The 22,194-nt window shown below is 42.2% G+C and overlaps 1 protein-coding gene across 7 annotated transcripts in view; it reads left to right on the top strand.

Annotated features, from left to right (window-relative positions):
* The window catches only part of ccdc30 (coiled-coil domain containing 30), a 48,537-nt gene extending 30,189 nt beyond the window's left edge, over positions 1-18,348 (top strand). For 3 of the 7 annotated variants that reach the window (XM_060938208.1, XM_060938211.1, XM_060938207.1), the window contains 14 exons: positions 144-290; positions 406-584; positions 838-1,048; positions 2,745-2,867; positions 3,014-3,184; positions 5,812-6,021; positions 6,783-6,940; positions 7,091-7,256; positions 7,459-7,580; positions 8,978-9,119; positions 9,209-9,345; positions 9,428-9,545; positions 9,666-9,724; positions 16,780-18,348. In XM_060938208.1, coding sequence (XP_060794191.1) covers positions 144-290; positions 406-584; positions 838-1,048; positions 2,745-2,867; positions 3,014-3,184; positions 5,812-6,021; positions 6,783-6,940; positions 7,091-7,256; positions 7,459-7,580; positions 8,978-9,119; positions 9,209-9,345; positions 9,428-9,545; positions 9,666-9,724; positions 16,780-16,990 — 2,154 coding nt within the window. In that variant the 3' untranslated portion in view covers positions 16,991-18,348. The remainder of the gene's footprint in view (positions 1-143; positions 291-405; positions 585-837; positions 1,049-2,744; positions 2,868-3,013; positions 3,185-5,811; positions 6,022-6,782; positions 6,941-7,090; positions 7,257-7,458; positions 7,581-8,977; positions 9,120-9,208; positions 9,346-9,427; positions 9,546-9,665; positions 9,725-16,779) is intronic. The other 4 variants (XM_060938212.1, XM_060938213.1, XM_060938209.1 and 1 more) reach the window with 3 other exon arrangements.
* Positions 18,349-22,194: the final 3,846 nt, after the last annotated feature.

Below are 22,194 nucleotides of genomic sequence, written 5' to 3' on the forward strand. Positions count from 1 at the left end.
ATTTTTTATAATGAAGCATGTTGAAATTGTCTGCGAGACTCACACATACATTACAAGCATAGTGGAATTTAGAAAAAATGCTGGCATTTTTACTTTAAAGAGGGCGCTGATTTATATTTAGAATATGGACTGCTTGCCCTCAGGCATCACAGAGAGAGCATGAGGACCTGAAGAAATTGCGCATAGAGGTGCAGAGCTTACAGGCTGAATGTCAGCGAGGGAAATCCGTCAACTTGAGCCTTACACAGATAAAAGGAGAAAAGGGAATTTTGGAAGAAAAGGTGATCTCAGTATGTTGACTAATAACTGACTAAATACCAACCTGTTTACAGAAAACCATATACAGATAATCTGGAATGTCCTAAATGTGTCAGTGGCTTTAAATTTCACATCATGTTGTTTTAGGTGGCCCAGTTGGAGCGTGCTCGGTTGCGGCTGCAGGAAGACCTAGCACAGCACATAGAGGGCAGCAGAGTGCAGGAGGACCTGAGAGAGAGCAGGGAGCAGGTGACGCAGCTTAATGCTCTAGTTGAGCAGCTACGATCAGAACTGTGTAAACTGGAGAAAGAACACAGCACACTGAGGTAAGGAGTGTTGTAGGATATAAAATGTCAACTTACAAGGATCAGAAAGTGCACAATATACACCACTTTACAGTTACAGTGCATTTGGTGATTGAGTTATAACTATTTCATCAAGTGTGTGAAATAAATGTTAATGATATAGTTAAGACACCAAGTTTATTTCTCTTGAAGCGAGGATGTTTAAAATATGAGCGGTGTATTTTTGCAATACAAGAGAGTACTACAGAGGCGGATGTGTTGTGTTGTGTGTAAGGAATGAGATGGTGGAGAAGCGTAGGCAGGTGATGGAGCTGCAGGCTGAGCTGAGCATCAGAGCCCAGGAGAGGCTGCAAGCTGAGGGCCAGGTGGAGCGGCTTGGTCTGGAACTGCAGCTCAAGAAAGAACAACTCCATGCTGTCAGGCAAGACCGAGCATGTGACCCTAATCCCAAATCTTCTCCAGGAAAGGATGATGAACTCGGCCAGGCAAGACTCTTAATTCACTGACTGAGCTGTGGAGTTATTTTAACTCGGCATAACCATTACAGCAGGCATTACTGGTAGATTTACTTAATTAAATTTTTATAGTGATAGTTTGTGGAAAGAGATGTATAATATGGTACAGTGTTGCTTGAAAGTCTGTGAACCCTTTAGAATTTTCTATATTTCTGCATAAATATGACCTAAAACAACATCAGATTTTCACACAAGTCCTAAAAGTAGATAAAGAGAACCCAGTTAAACAAATGAGACAAAAATATTATACTTGGTCATTTATTTATGGAGGAAAATGATCCAATATTACACATCTGTGAGTGGCAAAAGTATGTGAACCTTTGCTTTCAGTACCTGGTGTGACCCCCTTGTGCAGCAATAACTGCAACTAAACGTTTCTGGTAACTGTTGATCAGTCCTGCACAATGGCTTGGAGGAATTTTAGCCCATTCCTCTGTACAGAACAGCTTCAACTCTGGGATGTTGGTGGGTTTCCTCACATGAACTACTCGCTTCAGGTCCTTCCACAACATTTTGACTGGATTAAGGTCAGGACTTTGACTTGGCCATTCCAAAACATTAACTTTATTCTTCTTTAACCATTCTTTGATAGAACGACTTGTGTGCTTAGGGTTGTTGTCTTGCTGCATGACCCACCTTCTCTTGAGATTCAGTTCATGGACAGATGTCCTGACATTTTCCTTTAGAACTCACTGGTATAATTCAGAATTCATTGTTCCATCAGTGACGGCAAGCCGTCCTGGCCCAGATGCAGCAAAACGGGCCCAAACCATGATGCTACCACCACCCTGTTTCACAGATGGGATAAGGTTCTTATGCTGGAATGCAGTGTTTTCCTTTCTCCAAACATAACGCTTCTCATTTAAACCAAAAAGTTCTATTTTGGTCTCATCTGTCCACAGAACATTTTTCCAATAGCCTTCTGTCTTGTCCACGTGATCTTTCACAAACTGCAGACGAGCAGCAATGTTCTTTCTGGAGAGCAGTGGCTTTCTCCTTGCAACCCTGCCATGCACACCATTGTTGTTCAGTATTTTCCTGATGGTGCACTCATGAACATTAACATTAGCCAATGTGAGAGAGGCCTTCAGTTGCTTAGAAGTTACCCTGGGGTCCTTTGTGACCTCGCTGACTATTACATGGCTTGCTCTTGGAGGGATCTTTGTTGGTCGATCACTCCTGGGGAGGGTAACAATGATCTTGAATTTCCTCCATTTGTACACAATCTGTCTGACTGTGGATTGGTGGAGTCCAAACTCTTTAGAGATGGTTTTGTAACCTTTTCCAGCCTGATGAGCATCAACAACGCTTTTTCTGAGGTCCTCAGAAATCTCTTTTGTTCGTGCCATGATACACTTCCACAAACATGTGTTGTGAAGATGAGACTTTGATAGATCCCTGTTCTTTAAATAAAACAGGGTGCCCACTCACACCTGATTGTCATCCCATTGATTGAAAACTGGGTTCTCTTTATCTACTTTTAGGACTTGTGTGAAAATCTGATGATGTTTTAGGTCATATTTATACAGAAATATAGAAAATTCTAAAGGGTTCACAAACTTTCAAGCACCACTCTGTTTGGTGGCTTATTTGAGAAGCTTGCATGGAAAGGATGACTACTGATCAGTTAATGCAAAAGCCTTATATATTTGTGTTGCTTCTCCAGGTGGCATGTGTGAAGTCGGAGATGAGTAAGCTGCACACCACCCTGGAGCAGGAGAGACTTTTGGCTAGTCAGCACCAGCTGGCCCTGCAGGCTCAGATCAATGAAGCCCAGACACGGGTCAAGGTCAACACACAGCCACAATCATATTGCACAGTCACTAGAAATGCCCTCCTGTGTTTATAGACAGGACTGCCTTAGAGTACTGCTTCGGGCAGTATTGTACTCGTATTTTAGTGCTGTTTTGATTCTTGTTCTGAAACTGTTCCCAGGCTCAGGACTCTGTCCTGCAGCAGAAGGGTGAGGAGAACAAGCAGCTAAAGCAGGACCTGCAGAGAACCCAGCACCTCTTTACTTCAGCTGAACGAGAGCTGCGCTATGAGAGGGAGAAAAATCTTGACCTTAAGAGACATAATGCACTTTTGGACCAGGAGAAGATCAAGGTAATTCCAAAAGAAATTGATATTGTGTGTGTGTATATGATAAAGTCTAATTGCTTTTATATCCCTCATCAAAAAATTCCCGTGCAGGGATTGGCCAAGGATGGCTCACGTGACATAAAATAGTTCCACCATTGATTAAAGCTAGACGGCCTTTCAATTTCATGAAATCGGTGAAATTTAGTTCCCTCTGAAATTTGGTCATTGTGATATGTTTATTTCTGTAATATCTCACAAAATATCAGGCTATTCTGTGGCTGGGAAATTATTTCATTTGAGGGGATTCCCTAGCAAATAATGTGCATGAACTTGCTCGCTTTGTGCAGTCAAGCAGACAGAGGAAGTCCGTGTGCACATGCGTAGGTTTACCACCTTCTTCTTTTGGGTTTTACAGCAGCTGGCATCCACAGTGTTGCATTACTGCCATCTACAGGTTTACTTTGACCGTGCACTGACTGTTACATCATTCTGTCACTAAACGAACAGCTGATCACACCGAGGTGCTCGCCGACTGCCGATATTTATTAATTTGGTCCTGCATTTTCTGTCCTTCACAACATGACGTCTTCTCGCTTTCCGTTACTGTAGTCGTTCTTTCACGTTTCATTCGCACTCTCGCGTCCTCCATTTTTCTCTCCTGTTTTAAATTTGTATCCCACAATGCCTTGCACGAACAGGGAAAGCCCACCACGTGATGCATGACGTAGTATCTTGAATTGGGTCATGGTGAAGCAAGAAAAAATAGCGGAGAATTTAGGGCCACTTGGCACTAAATTCATTAATTGTTCTATTTTAAAAAAGTGTAATAAAATTGGAAGTCTGTGATTCGAATTCAGTAGCTTTCGGTCCACTAAACAAAAATAATTGGGTGTCAGAGAATTCTTTTTATGACCTAAACTTGAAAAATCTGAAAGGCAGTCTACCTTTAAGCAATTTATCTTGTGATGTCAAAAAAAAAGGTATGGTGTGAGTCAGTCATGGTATATCTTGGATATACCATGAACTGATATCACAATTTCAAGCTATATGACCGACTCAAGTCACAGCTGTGGCTCTGCAAGTGTGTGTGTGTATCTATGTATCATGATCATGCCTAGCAAGGCAGCCGATAACATGGTACTTTACACGTGCATAGGTCGAAGCTCGCTTTGACGTAAACAACAAATATGGCTGCCTCCAGTGAGTTTATGCAGAGATTCAATCTTAATACTTTTAGTTTGGAATTTTTTGATGAGGGATATAAATCAAATATACCATCCACTGGTAATTATGGATTCTCTTCGGTGACTGGCATAGTACTATTTTCTTCGGGGCTCTGCCCATCACAAAATAGTACTGTGCCAGTCATCGAAGAGAATCCATAATTTCAATCAGAGCCTCTCAGTGCATGGTATATTTGTATTTGATTAATACAATAATATATATATTCATTTACCAGCTGGGAGGCCTGAATTGTGAAATACTGTGACCGAGGTCTTGAAAATACTGACTGAGGCCCTCTGGGCCGAGGTCACGGTATTTCACCATACGGACCGACCTTAAGCTGATAAATAATATATTTATTTTTTCTTTGCCAAATTCTAACAGAAAACGAGAGCGCCCAAAAGGGAAAACAAAGCCAAGCCAAGCCGGCATTTTGAATCCTCATTCACGGCTGTAATGCAAATGGCTTCCTTCTCGGTATACAAGTGCACTTCCATGGCAGGAAAAAAACTACATTTTGCTGACTATGTAGTCCTCTGTTTTTATGCAAAATTTAGCCATTCAGGATTCAGCCATGTTTTTGCTCGGCGTTAGCAACAGTTACAGGTTTTCAGCTTTCTCCTGAAATGTTTTCTTTTATTTCGTCTTCGTCAGGGTAGTAAAACTCGCTTTTGCTGTGAACACTGTCGTTATCGCTATCCATGCTGTAAAATTAATGCTATTATACTGAGAAATGCGAAAATAAAGGTTGCCAAAAAATTGCTACTATGTTTGTTGTTGTGAACAAGCAAGTCACCAAAGGTCAGTAATCAGGGTCTGTATCGTAGGATTCTGGACCGTTCGCGAGCCAATCAGAGCTCAGGATTTGATGGAAACTGGACCGTGAAAAAAAATAAGTACTTGAAAGACAGGACAGAATTTTATGCCCTAGTGTTTTTAAATGTTGGACAGTAATATGCATTTTTATTGAAATGCAATGTAAAATGACTTGGGAGGAACTGTGAAGAATTTACAAACTCATCAGTTATGGTGTGTGTTTGTTTGTTTGTTTGTTTGTTTGTTTGTTTGTTTATTAAATAATTTTAAGAATTTGAACATATAAACAGCAAATGAGAGCAAATGCACAAAAATCCCCTTACACTAAACAATCAAGAAGTGCTGTGCAAAATAGCTACTGTTGTTAATTTGTGCTTTTACTGATAGGAGCTAAACATGACTTGGTGTTTGGTTATTGTAGCTAGTTGTGGCTGTATGTGTGCACGCTCATAAATTTTCTTCAGCCTATGTTTGAAGACAAATATAATAAAAATTTTTTTGCACCTTAAACCTGTGCATTATTTGAATAAGTGATCATGTCAGTTAGAGAATTCTGCATTTCCACTGTGGGGGTGTGCCAAGTTGAATGCTGACAGATCTGTGGTGTTTAGCTGTGTGCAGAGCTGAAGCAGGCTCAGGCAAAACTGGCACAGCTGGAAGCCAGTGCAGCAGCACAGGTGGCAGAGCTGGAACAGCTGCAACAGAGAGCCAGGGAGCTGGACCTGGAACTGGCCAGGAACAGCCAGAACAGCCAGAGCAACAGTAGCCTCCGGGAGGAGCTCAGTGCTGAGAGAGCACGGGTTATTGCTGCTGACAAAAAGGTGAGTTTATTCAACTTTATTCTGCTTTCAATTTGTGAAGTGTTTCTCATAAACATATACTGGCATAATTTGTATTTTGTTTAAAGTATACATCTTAAAATAACTGATTCACAGATCTACCAGAATTTGTGTTTCTTTAAAAATGGGTCTTTGTAGCGGTGATGTACTGTACAGTTTCTTTTGGTAAAATGTTACATGAGCTCTGCAATAGATTGGCGACCCACCTGGGGTGTACCCCACCTCTCATCTGAAGTCAGCTGGGATCCAGCTTTCCCGTGACCCTGATGGATGGAAATTTGATGTTATATGAAACAAATGGGTGGCACAGTGGTGTAGTGGTTAGCGCTGTCGCCTCACAGCAAGAAGGTCCGGGTTCGAGCCCCGTGGCTGGCGAGGGCCTTTCTGTGCGGAGTTTGCATGTTCTCCCCGTGTCCGCGTGGGTTTCCTCCGGGTGCTCCGGTTTCCCCCACAGTCCAAAGACATACAGGTTAGGTTAACTGGTGACTCTAAATTGACCGTAGATGTGAATGAGTGTGTGAATGGTTGTCTGTGTGTCAGCCCTGTGATGACCTGGTGACTTGTCCGGGGTGTACCCCGCGTTTCGCCCGTAGTCAGCTGGGATAGGCTCCAGCTTGCCTGCAACCCTGTAGAACAGGATAAAGCGGCTAGAGATAATGAGATGAAACAAATGATTGTCGATTAAGAAACTGCTTAATGATTACCTTGCATAATTATATACTACATGCTATGCTTGTTTGAAGGTGTTGGAGCTTCAGCAGCAATTGAAAACCGCTCTACATCAGTTGCGTCTGGAAGAGGCCAGAGCTGGAGAGACCAGCAAGTTGGAGAGAGACACCAGAGACATGTCTGATAACTTGTCTGCCCTCCGAGCTAAACTGCAAGAAGAAAAGCTCAAGAGGTGCCCTCACCACCTGATACAGCATAATACACTTTTGTGTACAAAATGGAATTGAACGTAGAAACCTAGTCACAATCTGATCTGTGAATAAGTGCCAAGATACTGGAGTCTTCACAACATACTTATGGCTTATCCCTGTTCTGTTGATAGGAAGTTAGTGGAGCAGAGGGAAGAAGAGCTGCAACAGCAGGTACGCTGTCTGCGTACAAAAGAGGCCACCCTCAGTCGCACTAACTCTGAGTTCTCCCACCGCTCCCAACAGCTGGAGACAAGACTAGAGGTGCTGGAGAGCGAGCTGAGTTCTGCCAAGGAGCAGGTTTGGTTATTATTTTTGTTAGACGTTTGTTATTTTAGGCCTTTTGAGGCCCAGGGCCACCACCGTGGTGTTGCAGAGAAGAGAGCATTAATTAGGCTGACAGCTTGTTGAAGCTGGCTGCTGTAAATCCCTGCTTGGTGTGATCTGTGAGTTATTTTAGTCACAGTTGTTCCTGTTGTTGTCTGTCTGGTATATCCTGCAGCAGAGCCTCAGTCAGAAGAGTTGCCATAAACTGGAGGAGCAGCTCATGTCCTCCCAGCAAGAGTCAGAAAGACTGCAGGAGGAGCTGCAGAATATCCTTCAGCAGCTTGATGCCAATGTCAGGTAGGGACTTCGTAAACAAGCAATTATGTATGCTGATACACTGTGTGCCCAAAGGTTTCGGGACGCGTGACCCTCACATCCATATTTTGAACATTCCATTCCAGTCTCCTTTTGTTCTTAAATCCTCCGCTCTTCAGGGAAGGCTTTCCACTATATCACGTTCAGCCACAAGAACATTAGTGAGGTCAGGCAAGAAGGCATGGGATGCAGTCACCGTTCCAGTTCGTTCCAAATGTATTCAGTGGGTTTGAGGTTAGGGATCTGTGCAGGCCACTCAAGTTCTTCACCACCAACCTTGGCAAACAATGTCCTCTTGGAGCTCATGTCGTTCACAGGGATGTTCTCATGCTGGAAAAGGTTCGAATCCTTCACTTCTTGCGAAGGAAACTTGACATCCAAAGACATCCTATACAATTATGTTCTTCCAGCTTTGTGGCAACAGTTTGAAGAAGGACTATATACGAGTGTGACTGTCAGATGTCCTCAATCTTTTGGCCTAATAGTGTACATTTGATAAAACCATCCCATAACCTCCTGCCATTACAAGTAACTTGCTAGTTTGGAGGAGTATCAGCATCTCGGTTTGCCTTGTTATATTCTCAGTACTTTATTGAACATTACCCAACCTGTCAAGATATACCATAGTCACAAATTTTGTGACCATTTAGTTGCAAATTGTGATTTATTTATTTAAAAAAAAAAAACCTGCTCCGGGGGGGGGGGTTATACTGGTTTCCCTCTGTCTGTCTGTATCTCCATCTGTCCGAAACACCCTTGTTCTCAGCAACCACAAATCATAGCTACTTGGAACCAAACTTCAGCTTGGGGTTCTATACCATGTATACTGTGTTTTTGTTTTTTTTTTTTTTTAGGTCTGTCGCACATCAATTTCCTGTTTACCGACTGAATGTATTTACGAAACACACAGGGTGGATTTACAAAATTTTCGTAACGCTTTTCTCAGCAACTACAAATCACAACTGCATGATATTTGGTACCGAGCTTCAGCTTGGGGTTCTATACCATGTATACCATTTTCAGGTCTGTCACACATCAAGTTCCTGTTTACCGACTGAATTTATTTATGAAACGTATAGCGTGGATTTTGACGCCATTTCAAGAAGCAAAATGCTATTTCAAAATGACAGTTCACCAGGATGTTATTTGAAATCCCTGGGGAGAACACTGCTCTTTACTTACTTGTGTCAGGTTAATTATTTGTTGAAGTCAACATTCATAATATGTGTCCTATTCTGATAAGTGAGCGTGGGGGTATACATAAGTGAGCAGTAGCTCACAGTTGAGCTTGTTATTCTTCTTTTTTTTTTTTAAGTTCAAGGTGTACTTAACATTGCTGCAGGAAAAGTGAAATATTTTGAATCGTCTGCTCTTTTCAGGCGATACAATGAAAAACATTCTGTACATAAAGCCAAGCTATGCAGAGCAAAGCAATTGTTCATGAAGGCAACCACCCAGCGAGACATGAAGATCCAGAAGCTCGAGAATGATCTAGCACTTGCAATGAGTCTGTCTGAGAAAGTGAGATGCATTTTATTCTCATATTCTGAAAGTTAAACATGCAAAATACAAGCATAGAATTCTGACAGCTTTTGTACCATTTTGGAAAGGAAAAGGACTGGATTAGAACTGTGACAGAGGAGAATGAGCAGCTCTTGCTGGAGAGGCGAGAGTTGCTGAGGAGGATGACCGAGGCTGAGGAGATGGGCAACAATGGAATACGAACAGCTACGGACACACAGCAGAGGTTTGAATAGGTTTTAGACCGCGCAGTACACTCAGATAAACTTCTAAGGATCCATGTTAAAGATCTCTTCTTTCTTCCATAGAGTGAAGTTCTTGGAGTTGGAGAATAAGCAGCTTCAGGATAAAACCTTGATGCTGGCCAACCATATAGGCATTTTAGAACGTGCATTGAGAAATCTTCAGTCAGTGTGTAATGCTGAGGTAAAGATAAATGAATGGTGGCTGTTGATAAATGTCATTACATTGGTTGGAATGCATTGGGCAAGTTACATTAGTCTGTGTAAGCATAAAAATATATTAAAATTTATATTTCTATAATAGGAGGTAAAGAAATTCTTTCCCTCTGGTACTCTTACGGATGGCCTCTTGCAGACCACAAGGTATGTTTTTCCTTTTAAAAAAAATGACAGAAATTGGAAAATGGTAGATGCCACAGTCGGGTGAGTGTCCATATAGCATTTTCCCCCCTGAGCACTAACTTCTTTTTTTCAGTTGTTTCATTGAGGTACAGTTGTGCTCATAAGTTTACATACCCTGGCAGAATTTTTGCTTTCCTGGCCTTTTTTCAGAGAATATGAATGATAACACAAAAACTTTTTCCCCACTCATGGTTAGTGGTTGGGTGAAGCCATTTATTGATAAACAACTGTGTTTTCTATTTTTAAATCATAATGACAACAAAAAACATCCAAATGACCCTGATCAAAAGTTAACATACCCCAGTTCTTAATACCGTGTATTGCCCCCTCTAACATCAGTGACAGCCTGAAGTCTTTTGTGGTAGTTGTGGATGAGGCTCTTTATTTTCTCAGATGGTAAAGCTGCCCATTCTTCTTGGCAAAAAGCCTCCAGTTCCTGTAAATTCCTGGGCTGTCTTGCATGAACTGCGCGCTTGAGATCTCCCCAGAGTGGCTCAATGATATTGAGGTTAGGAGACTGAGATGGCCACTCCAGAACCTTCACTTTGTTCTGCTGTAGCCAATGACAGGTCGACTTGGCCTTGTGTTTTGGATCGCTGTCATGTTGGAACGTCCAAGTACATCCCATGCGCAGCTTCCGGGCTCATGAGTGCAAATTTGCCTCCAGTATTTGCTGATAACATGCTGCATTCATCTTTCCTTCAACTTTGACCAAGTTTCCTGTGCCTTTGTAGCTCACACATCCCCAAAACATCAGCGATCCACCTCTGTGCTTTACAGTAGGAATGGTGTTCCTTTCATCATAGGCCTTGTTGACACCTCTCCAAATGTAACGTTTATGGTTGTGGCCAAAAAGTTCAATTTTGGTCTCATCACTCCAAATTACCTTGTTCCAGAAGTTTTGAGGCTCGTCTCTGTGCTGTTTGGCGTAAATTTTTGTTGGTCTACCTGACCGTGGTTTGGTTTTAACAGAGCCCCTGATTTTCCATTTGTTAATCACAGTTTGAACACTGCTGACTGGCATTATCAATTCCGTGGATATCTTTTTGTATCCCTTTCCTGTTTTATACAGTTCAACTACCTTTTCCCATAGATCTGTTGACAATTCTTTTGCTTTCCCCATGACTCAGAATCCAGAAACCTCAGTGGCTGGATGAAAGATGCAAGAGTCTGTCTGGATCCCAGAAACTCTCTCAGCTTTTATGCACACACACTGATTACAAGCAAACAGATCACAGGAGAGGATGTTACCTTTAGTAGCCATTCAAACCCATTTGTGTCAACTTCTGTGCATGTTATCAGGCCAAAATCACCAGGGTATGTGAACTTTTGATCAGGGTCATTTGCAGAGGTGGAAAGTAACGAATTACATTACTCACGTTACTGTACTTGAGTAGCTTTTTTGTGTACTTATACTTTTTCAAGTAATTTTTAAAGAGTGTACTTTTACTTAAATATGTTTTCTTTTAAGTAGTGTACTTCGGTACATTTTACATCACAACCGTTACTGAGTAAATTTAAAAAAAAAGGCTAAAACGGAGAAGGGGAAATGCGTTCTGGAAATGAATCACGGGAAGGACAGTTGTCGCGCGCGCGAGTCTCACACAGATGATGGCGGACATGCACCGGCGCTTTAAGGGGGGGGCTTCGGGGGGCTCAAGCCCCTGGGCCACAGCCAATCAGGGGCCTTGTAATATTAATAAAATAATAAACTGTCGGAATCGTGGGCCTACATTAATGTACGGATAGAAATAAGGTTAGAAATAAATGAGCGCACAGTAGCCTGCTGTAAGAGACATGGTGGATGTGGTTCGCGAAACGAACACCCACAACTGTACCAGAATAAAATGTAACAAAATGTAACGTCACGCATGAAAGCGCGCCAAAGACTGCAGACTACTGAGACACAAATTTAGAGGCTTTGAAAGATGAAGCGTTCACATGTTAGCGGGGCGCATAAAAGGAAAAAAAAAAGAGAGATGCAGGTAATGATAGAATCGTTGCCTAAAGTCACAGACTTTTTTAAGGTAAGGATCACCAATCTGTTCAGAATATCAGCTACTTATCAGTTATCAGCCTACCAGCAGCTAGGCTATGTGCAGCTAGGCTAGATATGCTATGATCTGTCCAACAGTAAAATAAATCAGTTGTGATTTGAATACGTGTCGTGTGATTTGAGTTATAATCCTGTTAGTATAATAGCATATTTCGATGGGGATAATAAAATGTCTAAAACGGCATCTACTGAAGAAATTGATGAAAAGATTGTAGCCTATAATTGTCACAGTTCGGGCAGCAGACAGAGTAAGCATACTGAGGGGAATAGCAATACAAAGCTAGCGCAGATCCACATTTCTCGTTAGCTGTGTTGGGTGTGTTGTTAACCCGTGTGGATTTAAGTGAAATACTTGAGAAGTTCTGTGGTCAAGACAACGTTTTAAGGTAAGGACGCTTGATTATTAATGTTTGCCCGCCGTAGCTTGTTGTTGACGAAAGGCCCACACGATTTTGCCTTATGCAGCTACTGCTAGCGTCATGCTTTGAACTAGGTTAAGCTCATTTGCGCTAAAGGATGGGTTTATTGAAGGACTTTGATGTAGCTAGTTTCTTTTTAAAAAATCGTATGCTCAAAACAGTATGCCCGTGTTCATCATGTTTAACTTTTTTCTTGATGGAGTGCGTGAAATATTGTTGCAAGTGGTATTTCGATGCAGTCATGTCAAAAAGGCAGTTGAATGCACGGTCTTATTCAAGGAGAAGGAAGACTTGCATGATGCTTGAACATACAGTAGATCGGTAAAATTGACCCTAGTAGGACTTGGTTTCGTGTATTTCGGTCTGTAGAGTTATGAGTTTGGCCACTGTCCATGGTGTTTACGTTTCATGTGGCCGCCGAGCCAAGTACCTTGACTTGCAGTGAATGTTTGTTTTCATGCCGCCGAGCTATTTTTATGTATTTTATTTTTTAAAAGGACTTATCTGTAGGTGTGTGTGTGTTTTATGTTTACAACACAGAGGTCTACATTATAGTGCACACGCGCTTGTGTGGTTATCTCTGGCCATGACCCTGCGTGAAAGTTACGCAGTATCACTGTCCTGTCCGTGGTAATAATCAGAACCGGCTCTGTAATGATAATGCGCACGTTCTTCTCTCCCTCTGTGGTCGGATGTGTTGAGCGATGTGAGCGTGGGCCTTGCGCAGCTACGCTGAGCCAAATGTAACCTACCGTAGGCTTCTAGGCTAATTACGTGCTTACACTGTAAATGCTTGACACATATTGCAAATAAAATGAGTGTTTTCCTGGCCAACGGTAAGGGTAGGGTTGACAGGTAGCCTATGAGGGGCCTAGCCCCTGGGCCACGGGTGTTGATAAAGCGCCCCTGCGGACATGGAGGAGACCGAGGAACCTGTCGTGGACGACCCTGCAGAAAACGCAATTTCTTCCAGTAATGAAGTGCACCCCTGGCCCTACATACGTGATCACTTCAGCTTCGTAGAGAAAAGGGGTGACAGTTTCATTATGCAGTGCAGATTATGTGTGCCCAAGAAGACAACCATTGCGGCATACAAAAATTCGACGTCTAATCTGCGCAAGCATGTAAGTATTGTCATTGGCATCATAATCACGGGCGCAGATAGAGGGTGGGACGGGTGGGATTCGTCCCACCCAGATTTAAATTCACCTCGTTCGGTCCCCCCCACTTATAGGGAGGAAAAAACGTCTATGCTGTCTTTCTTTGCATAAGGCAAACCTCACGGAAAAATCAAAAGACTAATTACCATTCGGTTTATTGAGGTGCACAGCAGTACATACATAGTTGCAACAACTCACATAAAACAAAACAAAGACTGATATTCGGTTGGTTGAGCTGCGCAGACTGCACAGGTTGCGAGCTCGAGCTTGGTTGCTATGGTTACCCACAACAAGTTTGACAGGCATATCGGGGTTGGGGTTGGTTTGCTGGCAGCTTTGTCCCCCTAAGTTTTTTGTCCCCCCCCAGTTCAAAAAAGTATCTGCGCCCCTGATCATAATGTTTCCTTTCCATAGTAAAACCGACAATAGGCTGGTTATATTCCAAAAATAGTGGATGTCATTGCTAATGTTGAAGTAGCAACCTGTTGGTACTGTAACATCTCATCTCATCTCATTATCTCTAGCCACTTTGTCCTTCTACAGGGTCGCAGGCAAGCTGGAGCCTATCCCAGCTGACTACGGGCGAAAGGCGGGGTACACCCTGGACAAGTCGCCAGGTCATCACAGGGCTGACACATAGACACAGACAACCATTCACACTCACATTCACACCTACGGTCAATTTAGAGTCACCAGTTAACCTAACCTGCATGTCTTTGGACTGTGGGGGAAACCGGAGCACCCGGAGGAAACCCACGCAGACACGGGGAGAACATGCAAACTCCACACAGAAAGGCCCTCGCCGGCCCCGGGGCTCGAACCCAGGACCTTCTTGCTGTGAGGCGACAGCGCTAACCACTACACCACCGTGCCGCCGGTACTGTAACATAATGGTAACTAATCTGTTATTCGGTTGGCTAATCATGCAAGCAAGTTAGCTCGCCAACCTGACGTGATCAGTCCTCCTACCATTCTACATCCAACAGGCCAGAAAGGAATACTAAGCAAAACAAATAATGTTTGAATTGAATTGTTCAATAACACACAGTGCACACAGGCAAGCTACGAGATTTCGGTGCAACATTTCACTTTCATATTTCGTGTACAATGCTTTGTGTGTGGTCAGGGCGATGTAAACGACATGACTGTGTGTATTGACCTTTTTTGTTTGTCTCAGTTTTAATGCAGCATTATCCTAAGCATTCAATTTGATACACTTCCTTTAAATAAAACATCTGGGTTGAGATGTACATATATCCTTGTTTCCTCTTCTTTTTCATTTTTCCACAACACAATGGAGGCAGAAAACACCCATTGTTAAAAGTAACGTTTTACTTTTACTCAAAGTACATTTTAAATGATCTACTTTTTACTTTTACTTGAGTAGATTTTTTGTCTGGTAACTTGTACTTAAGTAAAATTTCATCAGAGTAACAGTACTTGTACTTGAGTATAATATTTTAGTACTCTTTCCACCTCTGGTCATTTGGGTAGTTTCTGTTGTCATTATGATGTAAAAAGAGAAAACACAGTTGTTTGACAATAAATGGTTTCACCCAACCACTAAGCATGAGTGGAAAAGATGTTTTTGTGTTATCATTCTAATTCTCTGAAAAATGGTCAAAGAATCATAGATTCTGCCAGGGTATGTAAACTTATGAGCACAACTGTATGTGTGTGACTGTGTCTAGGTGGGAGCAAAGTGCTGCACCCAGTGTTTCCATGGCAGCCATAGGCTCAGGGTCAGAGAAGCAGCCTTGGGCTCAAAGGGTTGCTGGTTTGATTCCCTGGACCGACAGGAAAACACTCTGGCTGAAGTGCAAGGCCCCTAACCCCAAAATGCCCTCTAGGCACTGGGTATGTGTCTGTGCTTGTTGTCCATCCCCAAGCTCTCTACCTTTTTTGCAGCCACTCTGAATGCTTCTAGTTGAAAATCTCTGAACTTTTCAGAAAGGCACTGATGTCACTGTTGCTCCTTTTCAGGCAGCCAGTTATATGGTCGGGACCCGTTACTCTATTAACCAAGAAATGGAGGAGCTCGTTCTGGCCATGTCTGTCGATCCCGAGCCTAAGAATAATAGATGTATCATAAAGCAAAGGGTGATGCTAGTCTATCATACAGTGGTGGTTAGAGTGGCGGTATGATGTCAAGATATTCTTGTCATCAAAACAAAACCCATGTGCAGAGTTGGGTTGTGGTGTGGTGGTGGTTTTTTTAAAAATTAATTTTATTTTATTTTACTTATTTAAAAAAAAAAAAGAAGTGCGGGGGGGGGTGGCACGGTGACGTAGTGGTTAGCGCTGTCTCCTCACAGCAAGAAGGTCCGGGTTCAAGCCCCGTGGCTGGCGAGGGCCTTTCTGTGTGGAGTTTGCATGTTCTCCCCGTGTCCGCGTGGGTTTCCTCCGGGTGCTCCGGTTTCCCCCACAGTCCAAAGACATGCAGGTTAGGTTAACTGGTGACTCTAAATTGACCGTAGGTGTGAATGTGAGTGTGAATGGTTGTCTGTGTCTATGTGTCAGCCCTGTGATGACCTGGTGACTTGTCCAGGGTGTACCCTGCCTTTCGCCCGTAGTCAGCTGGGATAGGCTCCAGCTTGCCTGTGACCCTGTAGAACATGATAAAGCGGCTAGAGATAATGAGATGAGATGAGAAGTGCTGGGGGGTGGCACGGTGGTGTAGTGGTTAGCACTATTGCCTCACAGCAAGAAGGTCTTGGGTTTGAGCCCAATGGCCAGCGAGGGCCTTATGTGTGGAGTTTGCATGTTCTCCCCGTGTCTGTGTGGGTTTCCTCTGGGTGTTCTGGTTTCCCCCCACAGTCCAAAGACATGCAGGTTAGGCTAATTGGTGGCTCTAATTTGACTGAGTGTGAATGGTTGTTTCTGTGTCAGCCCTGCAATTACCTGGTGACTTGTCCAGGGTGTACCCCGCCTCTTTCCCATAGTCAGTTGGGATAGGCTCCAGCTTGCCTGTGACCCTATAGAACAGGATAAGCGGCTACAGATAATGGATGGATGGATGGATGGATGAAGTGCTGGGATTTCTGCCAGAAAAAGTGCTCTATGGACACATCCCCTTAGTTGCTCTTTCTAAATACTGTGAAATCAATGCATATGCTACATTTTGAAGGCTGAGATTTCATTGTAAGGCATTGCTAATCTACTGGTGGGATTTATTTTTAATGCTGATGAATTCTAATGCATCTAAATTCTGTACACTATGCCACCATTTTTTTTTTTTTTTTTAAGAAAATCATGGTGCCATTTACACGTTTAGTTAAAACCAATGAGGCATCTACCTTTTCATGTTTCAGTAGAAACATTAAATCTCAGTCTTTATGATTACAAACTATGCCATCTTGTGTTATTAAAATTTTGGTGAAGTCCGAAGCTGGGACTCCGTGACTCGTGGGGACTGCTGGATGCCATCTGCAGGGTTAAAGTGGGTGAGCACGTTAAAACCCTGGAGTCGTCCTTCTCTTTGCCCACCTCTCAACCATCGGAGATCGGCTACCTGAACGTGAGCTCCTCCATGGCTCCCAGTGTCGCCCAGCATCAGGAGGAGAACCACAGCGTCTCCAGTGAAGATGCCTGAGGAAACCACACCTTATTACCAAGATTGCCAACTATGTCCAGATTTATAGCCAGTCTGTAGTAATCGTCACTAGGTCAGAAGTTGCCTGATCGAAGATTAACAAGACTAAATCAAAACAATTAACAAGACAAGGCTCATTACAAATCAGTTCAGTGTTGGTTACCATGCACTGATGTGGTAAGATTTCACTGTGGAACTGAAGAGCAAATCTGAGTGTGAATGCAGGAAGAGAGAGGCCTGCCTTTTCCCATCAGTTTTGTAGGTGATTTACTTTATATAAAAAAAAGCTTTCTTGCATCTAAATAGGAGGGCTGATTCTGTACAATGCTTTTGTATGAAATCATGATGAATTGGTAGCCAGATTATACAAAAAAGTAGTGTGTTTTTTTTTTTTTTAAGTAAACATTGTCACTGTAACTGAAGCAATCATAGTTTTATCAAAGCCTTTGGTGTTTTTTTAAACGTACATAATGTATAACATTTTCACCCTTAATTTTACTCAGGGTCATTACCACTTAGCTGAGTTTATTGCCCTTGTCACTTGTATCCGAGGCGAAGTGGCCAAGTGGTTAGAGCGCTTGACCACTAAGCGAACGATCCCCGGTTCGAGCCTCGCCTCGGACGGTGATCTGGGGCTCGTCTCCTGTCCACCCAGCAGTGAATGGGGACCTGGTGGAAACACTGGGGGAAGTCAAAAGGCGGTGAGGAAAGGAACTGGCCACCCTACCTCACCATGCCGTGGCATAGACAGAGTGTGCTCTCTAACAGGCACTCTCCCCAATGTACGGAAAACGTATATGGGACTGACTACTTCTTCACTTGTATCCTGGAGAAGTCCCCAGTCCAGTTCTTCAGGACCCCGTGTGTATTCCAGCCATAAAGCTGAGCCATGTGGTCAAAACTGAACAGCCACTCACCTGTCCCTCCTGTTGTCAGTGCTGGGAAAAGTCAAAAGGAAACCGATTGTAGCTCTCTAGAACCCAAATAGGAATTTTGGAGATGCAATAACTTCAGATAACTGTGTATTGACTACACAGGGTCGAGGACTTGGCAAGCTGGATTAATGTGTGATGCGTAACAAAACGTTTGGTGTTTTGAAACATTCAAAAGCAATATACTACTTTTGATATCAAGGCCAAAGCACGAGTTACAGCCTTATAAAAGCTGGGGGGAAAGGTAAGACCTTTTTTTTTTTTTTTGCAAGGCAGCTATGATATGCCTTATGTTTTTAAATTGGTAATCCACAAGGGAGACATGATGATACAATAGAGATTTAAAAGAAGAGGGGTTACTGGAGCTAAAGCACTTTTAACGTCAAGTGGTGTATTTTGAATGTTTACAGTCAGAAAAATCCTAACCCCCCCCCCCCCCCCCCCCCCCCATATACACACACACACCTTTTTATATGTTTGGAATCTGGTATAAAATGGTTGGGAGCAGGGTCGAAGGCAGCAGTAACAATTAAAATGCATTGACGAGTTTAGATCTGTGTGTGTGAGAACACTCAACATCTTGGGAATATGGAATAACTGGGATCTCGATCTCTAAAATTATAGTTGATACTTTATGAATTTGTCAGAAGGGTTATACGTAAGTTTTCATATTCTCCATTAACCTGCCGTCTGATCATGGCTGCTGATATTAACTTGATGGTCCTGTAACATATTGCAATATTTTGTAGACTGAAAATGTTGTACATACAGTTAGGCCCAAAAATATTTGGACAGTGACACAAATTTTGTTATTTTAGCTGTTTATGAAAACATATTCAGGATACAATTATATAATCAATATGGGCTTAAAGTGCAGACTCTCAGCTGTAAATTGAGAGTATTCACATCCAATTTGGAGCAAGGGTTTAGGAATTACAGCTCTTTAATACGTAGCCGCCTCTTTTTCAAGGGACCAAAAGTAATTGGACAATTGACTCAGAAGGCTGAAAAAAAAAAACAAGGCTGCATGGGCTCTTCCCTCGTTAACCTGTCATCAATTAAGCAGTTAAAAGGTCTGGAGTTGACTCCAGGTGTGGCGTTTGCATTTGGAAGCTGTTGCTGTGAACACACAACATGCGGTCAAAGGAGCTCTCAATGGAGGTGAAACAGACCATCCTGAGGCTGGAAAAAAAAAGAAATCCATCGGAGAGATAGCAGAAATGTTAGGAGTGGCCAAATCAACAGTTTGGTACATTCTGAGAAAAAAGAGTGCACTGGTGAGCTTGGGAACTCAAAAAGGCCTGGACGTCCACGGAAGACAACAGTGGTGGATGATTGCAGAATCCTTTCCATGGTGAAGAAAAACCCCTTCACAACATCCACTCAAGTGAAGAACACTCTCCAGGAAGTAGGTGTATCAGTATCTAAGTCTACCATAAAGAGAAGACTTCATGAGAGTAAATACAAAGGATTCACCACAAGGTGCAAACCATTAATCAGCCTCAAAAATAGAAAGGCCAGAATTGACTTTGCCAAAAAACACCTGAAGAAGCCAGCCCAGTTCTGGAACAGCATTCTTTGGACAGATGAGACTAAGATCAACCTGTACCAGAATGATGGGAAGAAGAAAGTTTGGAGAAGAATTGGAACAGCTCATGATCCAAAGCACACCACATCTTCTGTAAAACATGGTGGAGGCAGTGTGATGGCATGGGCATGCATGGCTTCCAATGGCACTGGATCACTTGTGTTTATTGATAATGTGACAAAAGACAGAAGCAGCCGGATGAATTCTGAAGTGTATAGGGATATACTTTCTGCTCAGATTCAGCCAAATGCAGCAAAGTTGATTGGACAGTGCTTCACAGTACAGATGGACAATGATCCAAAACATACTGCAAAAGCAATCCAGGAGTTTTTTAAAGCAATGAAGTGGAATATTCTGCAATGGCCGAGCCAATCACCAGATCTCAACCCAATCGAGCATGCATTTCACTTGCTCAAGACAAAACTTAAGGCAGAAAGACCCACAAACAAGCAACAACTGAAGACAGCTGCAGTAAAGGCCTGGCAAAGCGTCACAAAGGAGGAAACCCAGCGTTTGGTCATGTCCATGGGTTCCAGACTCCAGGGAGTCATTGCCTGCAAAGGATTCTCAACAAAATATTGAAAAGTAACATTTTACTTAGGGTTATGTCCAATTACTTTTGAGCCCCTGAAATGAGGAGCGTTTGTATAAAAATAGCTACAGTTCCTACATGTTTAATCATATATTTTTGTTTAACCCCTTGAATTAAACCTTAAAGTCTGCACTTCAATTCTGTTTTAGTTGTTTCATTTCAAATCCAATGTGGTGGCATGCAGAGCCCAAATCATGAAGATTGTGTCACTGTCCAAATATTTCTGGGCCTGACTGTATGAGCTCCCTGGCCATGGTCCTTGTTTATGATACTGACTACACATGAAAATTCACGCTGCTGAAAAGGGAACGACATATTTAGTAATCAGATTTTATTGTATTTAAAATTGGATTTCACTTTTTAATACTTTCATTTTATACACACAACTGAACGTATTGAAAGCTAAATTGATTAGTCAACACAATAATTTAATAATTACATCAAAGCCTTGTGCCCGTGGGTGAAGTCTTGCACTAAAGTAGTTAAAATCACATTGTTTTTTATCTCCAGTCTTTTGTGTACAGATTTACCTTGTTGTTTGGCATGTACTAGGCATGTTCCGATTCACAAATCGATTCACAATATTGGGTTCATGATTTAGATTTTTCTATTATATTTTTTGAACAATTAAATAAAATTTTAGTAAAAAGGGACATTTTTCATGTTCTTTATCAACTTTAAATGATCCTTTTGTTCAATAAAAAAAATTGTTTAATTTTCTTCACCATTAATTATTTTTCAGTTTAAGTATATTTATGGGGCGGCACGGTGGTGTAGTGGTTAGTGCTGTCGCCTCACAGCAAGAAGGTCCGGGTTCAAGCCCCGTGGCCGGCGAGGGCCTTTCTGTGCGGAGTTTGCATGTTCTCCCCGTGTCCGTGTGGGTTTCCTCCGGGTGCTCCGGTTTCCCCCACAGTCCAAAGACATGCAGGTTAGGTTAACTGGTGACTCTAAATTGACCGTAGGTGTGAATGTGAGTGTGAATGGTTGTCTGTGTCTATGTGTCAGCCCTGTGATGACCTGGTGACTTGTCCAGGGTGTACCCCACCTTCCGCCCGTAGTCAGCTGGGATAGGCTCCAGCTTGCCTGTGACCCTGTAGAACAGGATAAAGCGGCTAGAGATAATGAGATGAGAAGTATATTTATTTACCCACATTTGACAAGATTGGAGTAAAAAAAAAATTTAAATTAAATAAATATGAATATATGATATTACATTGTTGCATGAAGATATGAAGTTTATCTTCGAGTGGTGAATATAGATCACAAGTGAGGGCAGTGAACGAGTGATGTGTTTTCAACACGAGAAGTTAAACTTCATATCTTCGCGCCACTGTCTAATGTTCATATTATATGGATGGAGACACACAAAAACAAAACGCAAGTTGATCAAAAGAATTTAAATTTTGAACCGGTTTGTGATTTTTACAACGCGTGTCTGGTCAGTGGGAAAACACTGGGAGTGACCATCATCAGACTGAAATATCGGGAATTATTCTATCCACATTCACTGGATATGAGCAATCGCGTGCTCTGATAGCCTAGTAGCAGAGTAATCAGTCAATCAGCTCATGCACTGTGAGTGGAGAAAAACAAAATGGTGGAGTGTGTTGCTGAACCAACTGAGGATGAAATTAAAAGCTGTACTTGAAAACAAAACCCCCCAAAATAAAAAGGCAACAAAATATGGAATAAAAATATTTGATGGTAAGAATGTATCTTTTGTTTTTCAAGAATTATTATAGCATTCTGTGCAAATTGCTACTGTCATTTCACCAGTTTGTTTCCATTCTTGGCAGAAAATATTTTGTTGGACATTTTGTGTAAAGTTTTTTTTTTTTGTTTAATTAAATTTGCTAAAAATAAAAATGCACTGTTTTTTCAAAATCCTGTGAATGTGGATAGAATAAAACAGTTATTCCACTCAATCTCGTACATGGCTTATAGCCAAGTCGGTGCTACGCGCCTCATCATCTATCAGCTCATATACGACTCGATTTCGTAGAATAACTGTTAAATATGTTCCTCAGATCCGTGATGTTTCTTATGAAAAATGTAAGTTTTTCAACATGAGAAGATAAACTTCATATCTTCA

Source organism: Neoarius graeffei, chromosome 13 (genome assembly GCF_027579695.1).
Source record: "Neoarius graeffei isolate fNeoGra1 chromosome 13, fNeoGra1.pri, whole genome shotgun sequence".
Classification (NCBI taxonomy): Eukaryota; Metazoa; Chordata; class Actinopteri; order Siluriformes; family Ariidae; genus Neoarius; species Neoarius graeffei.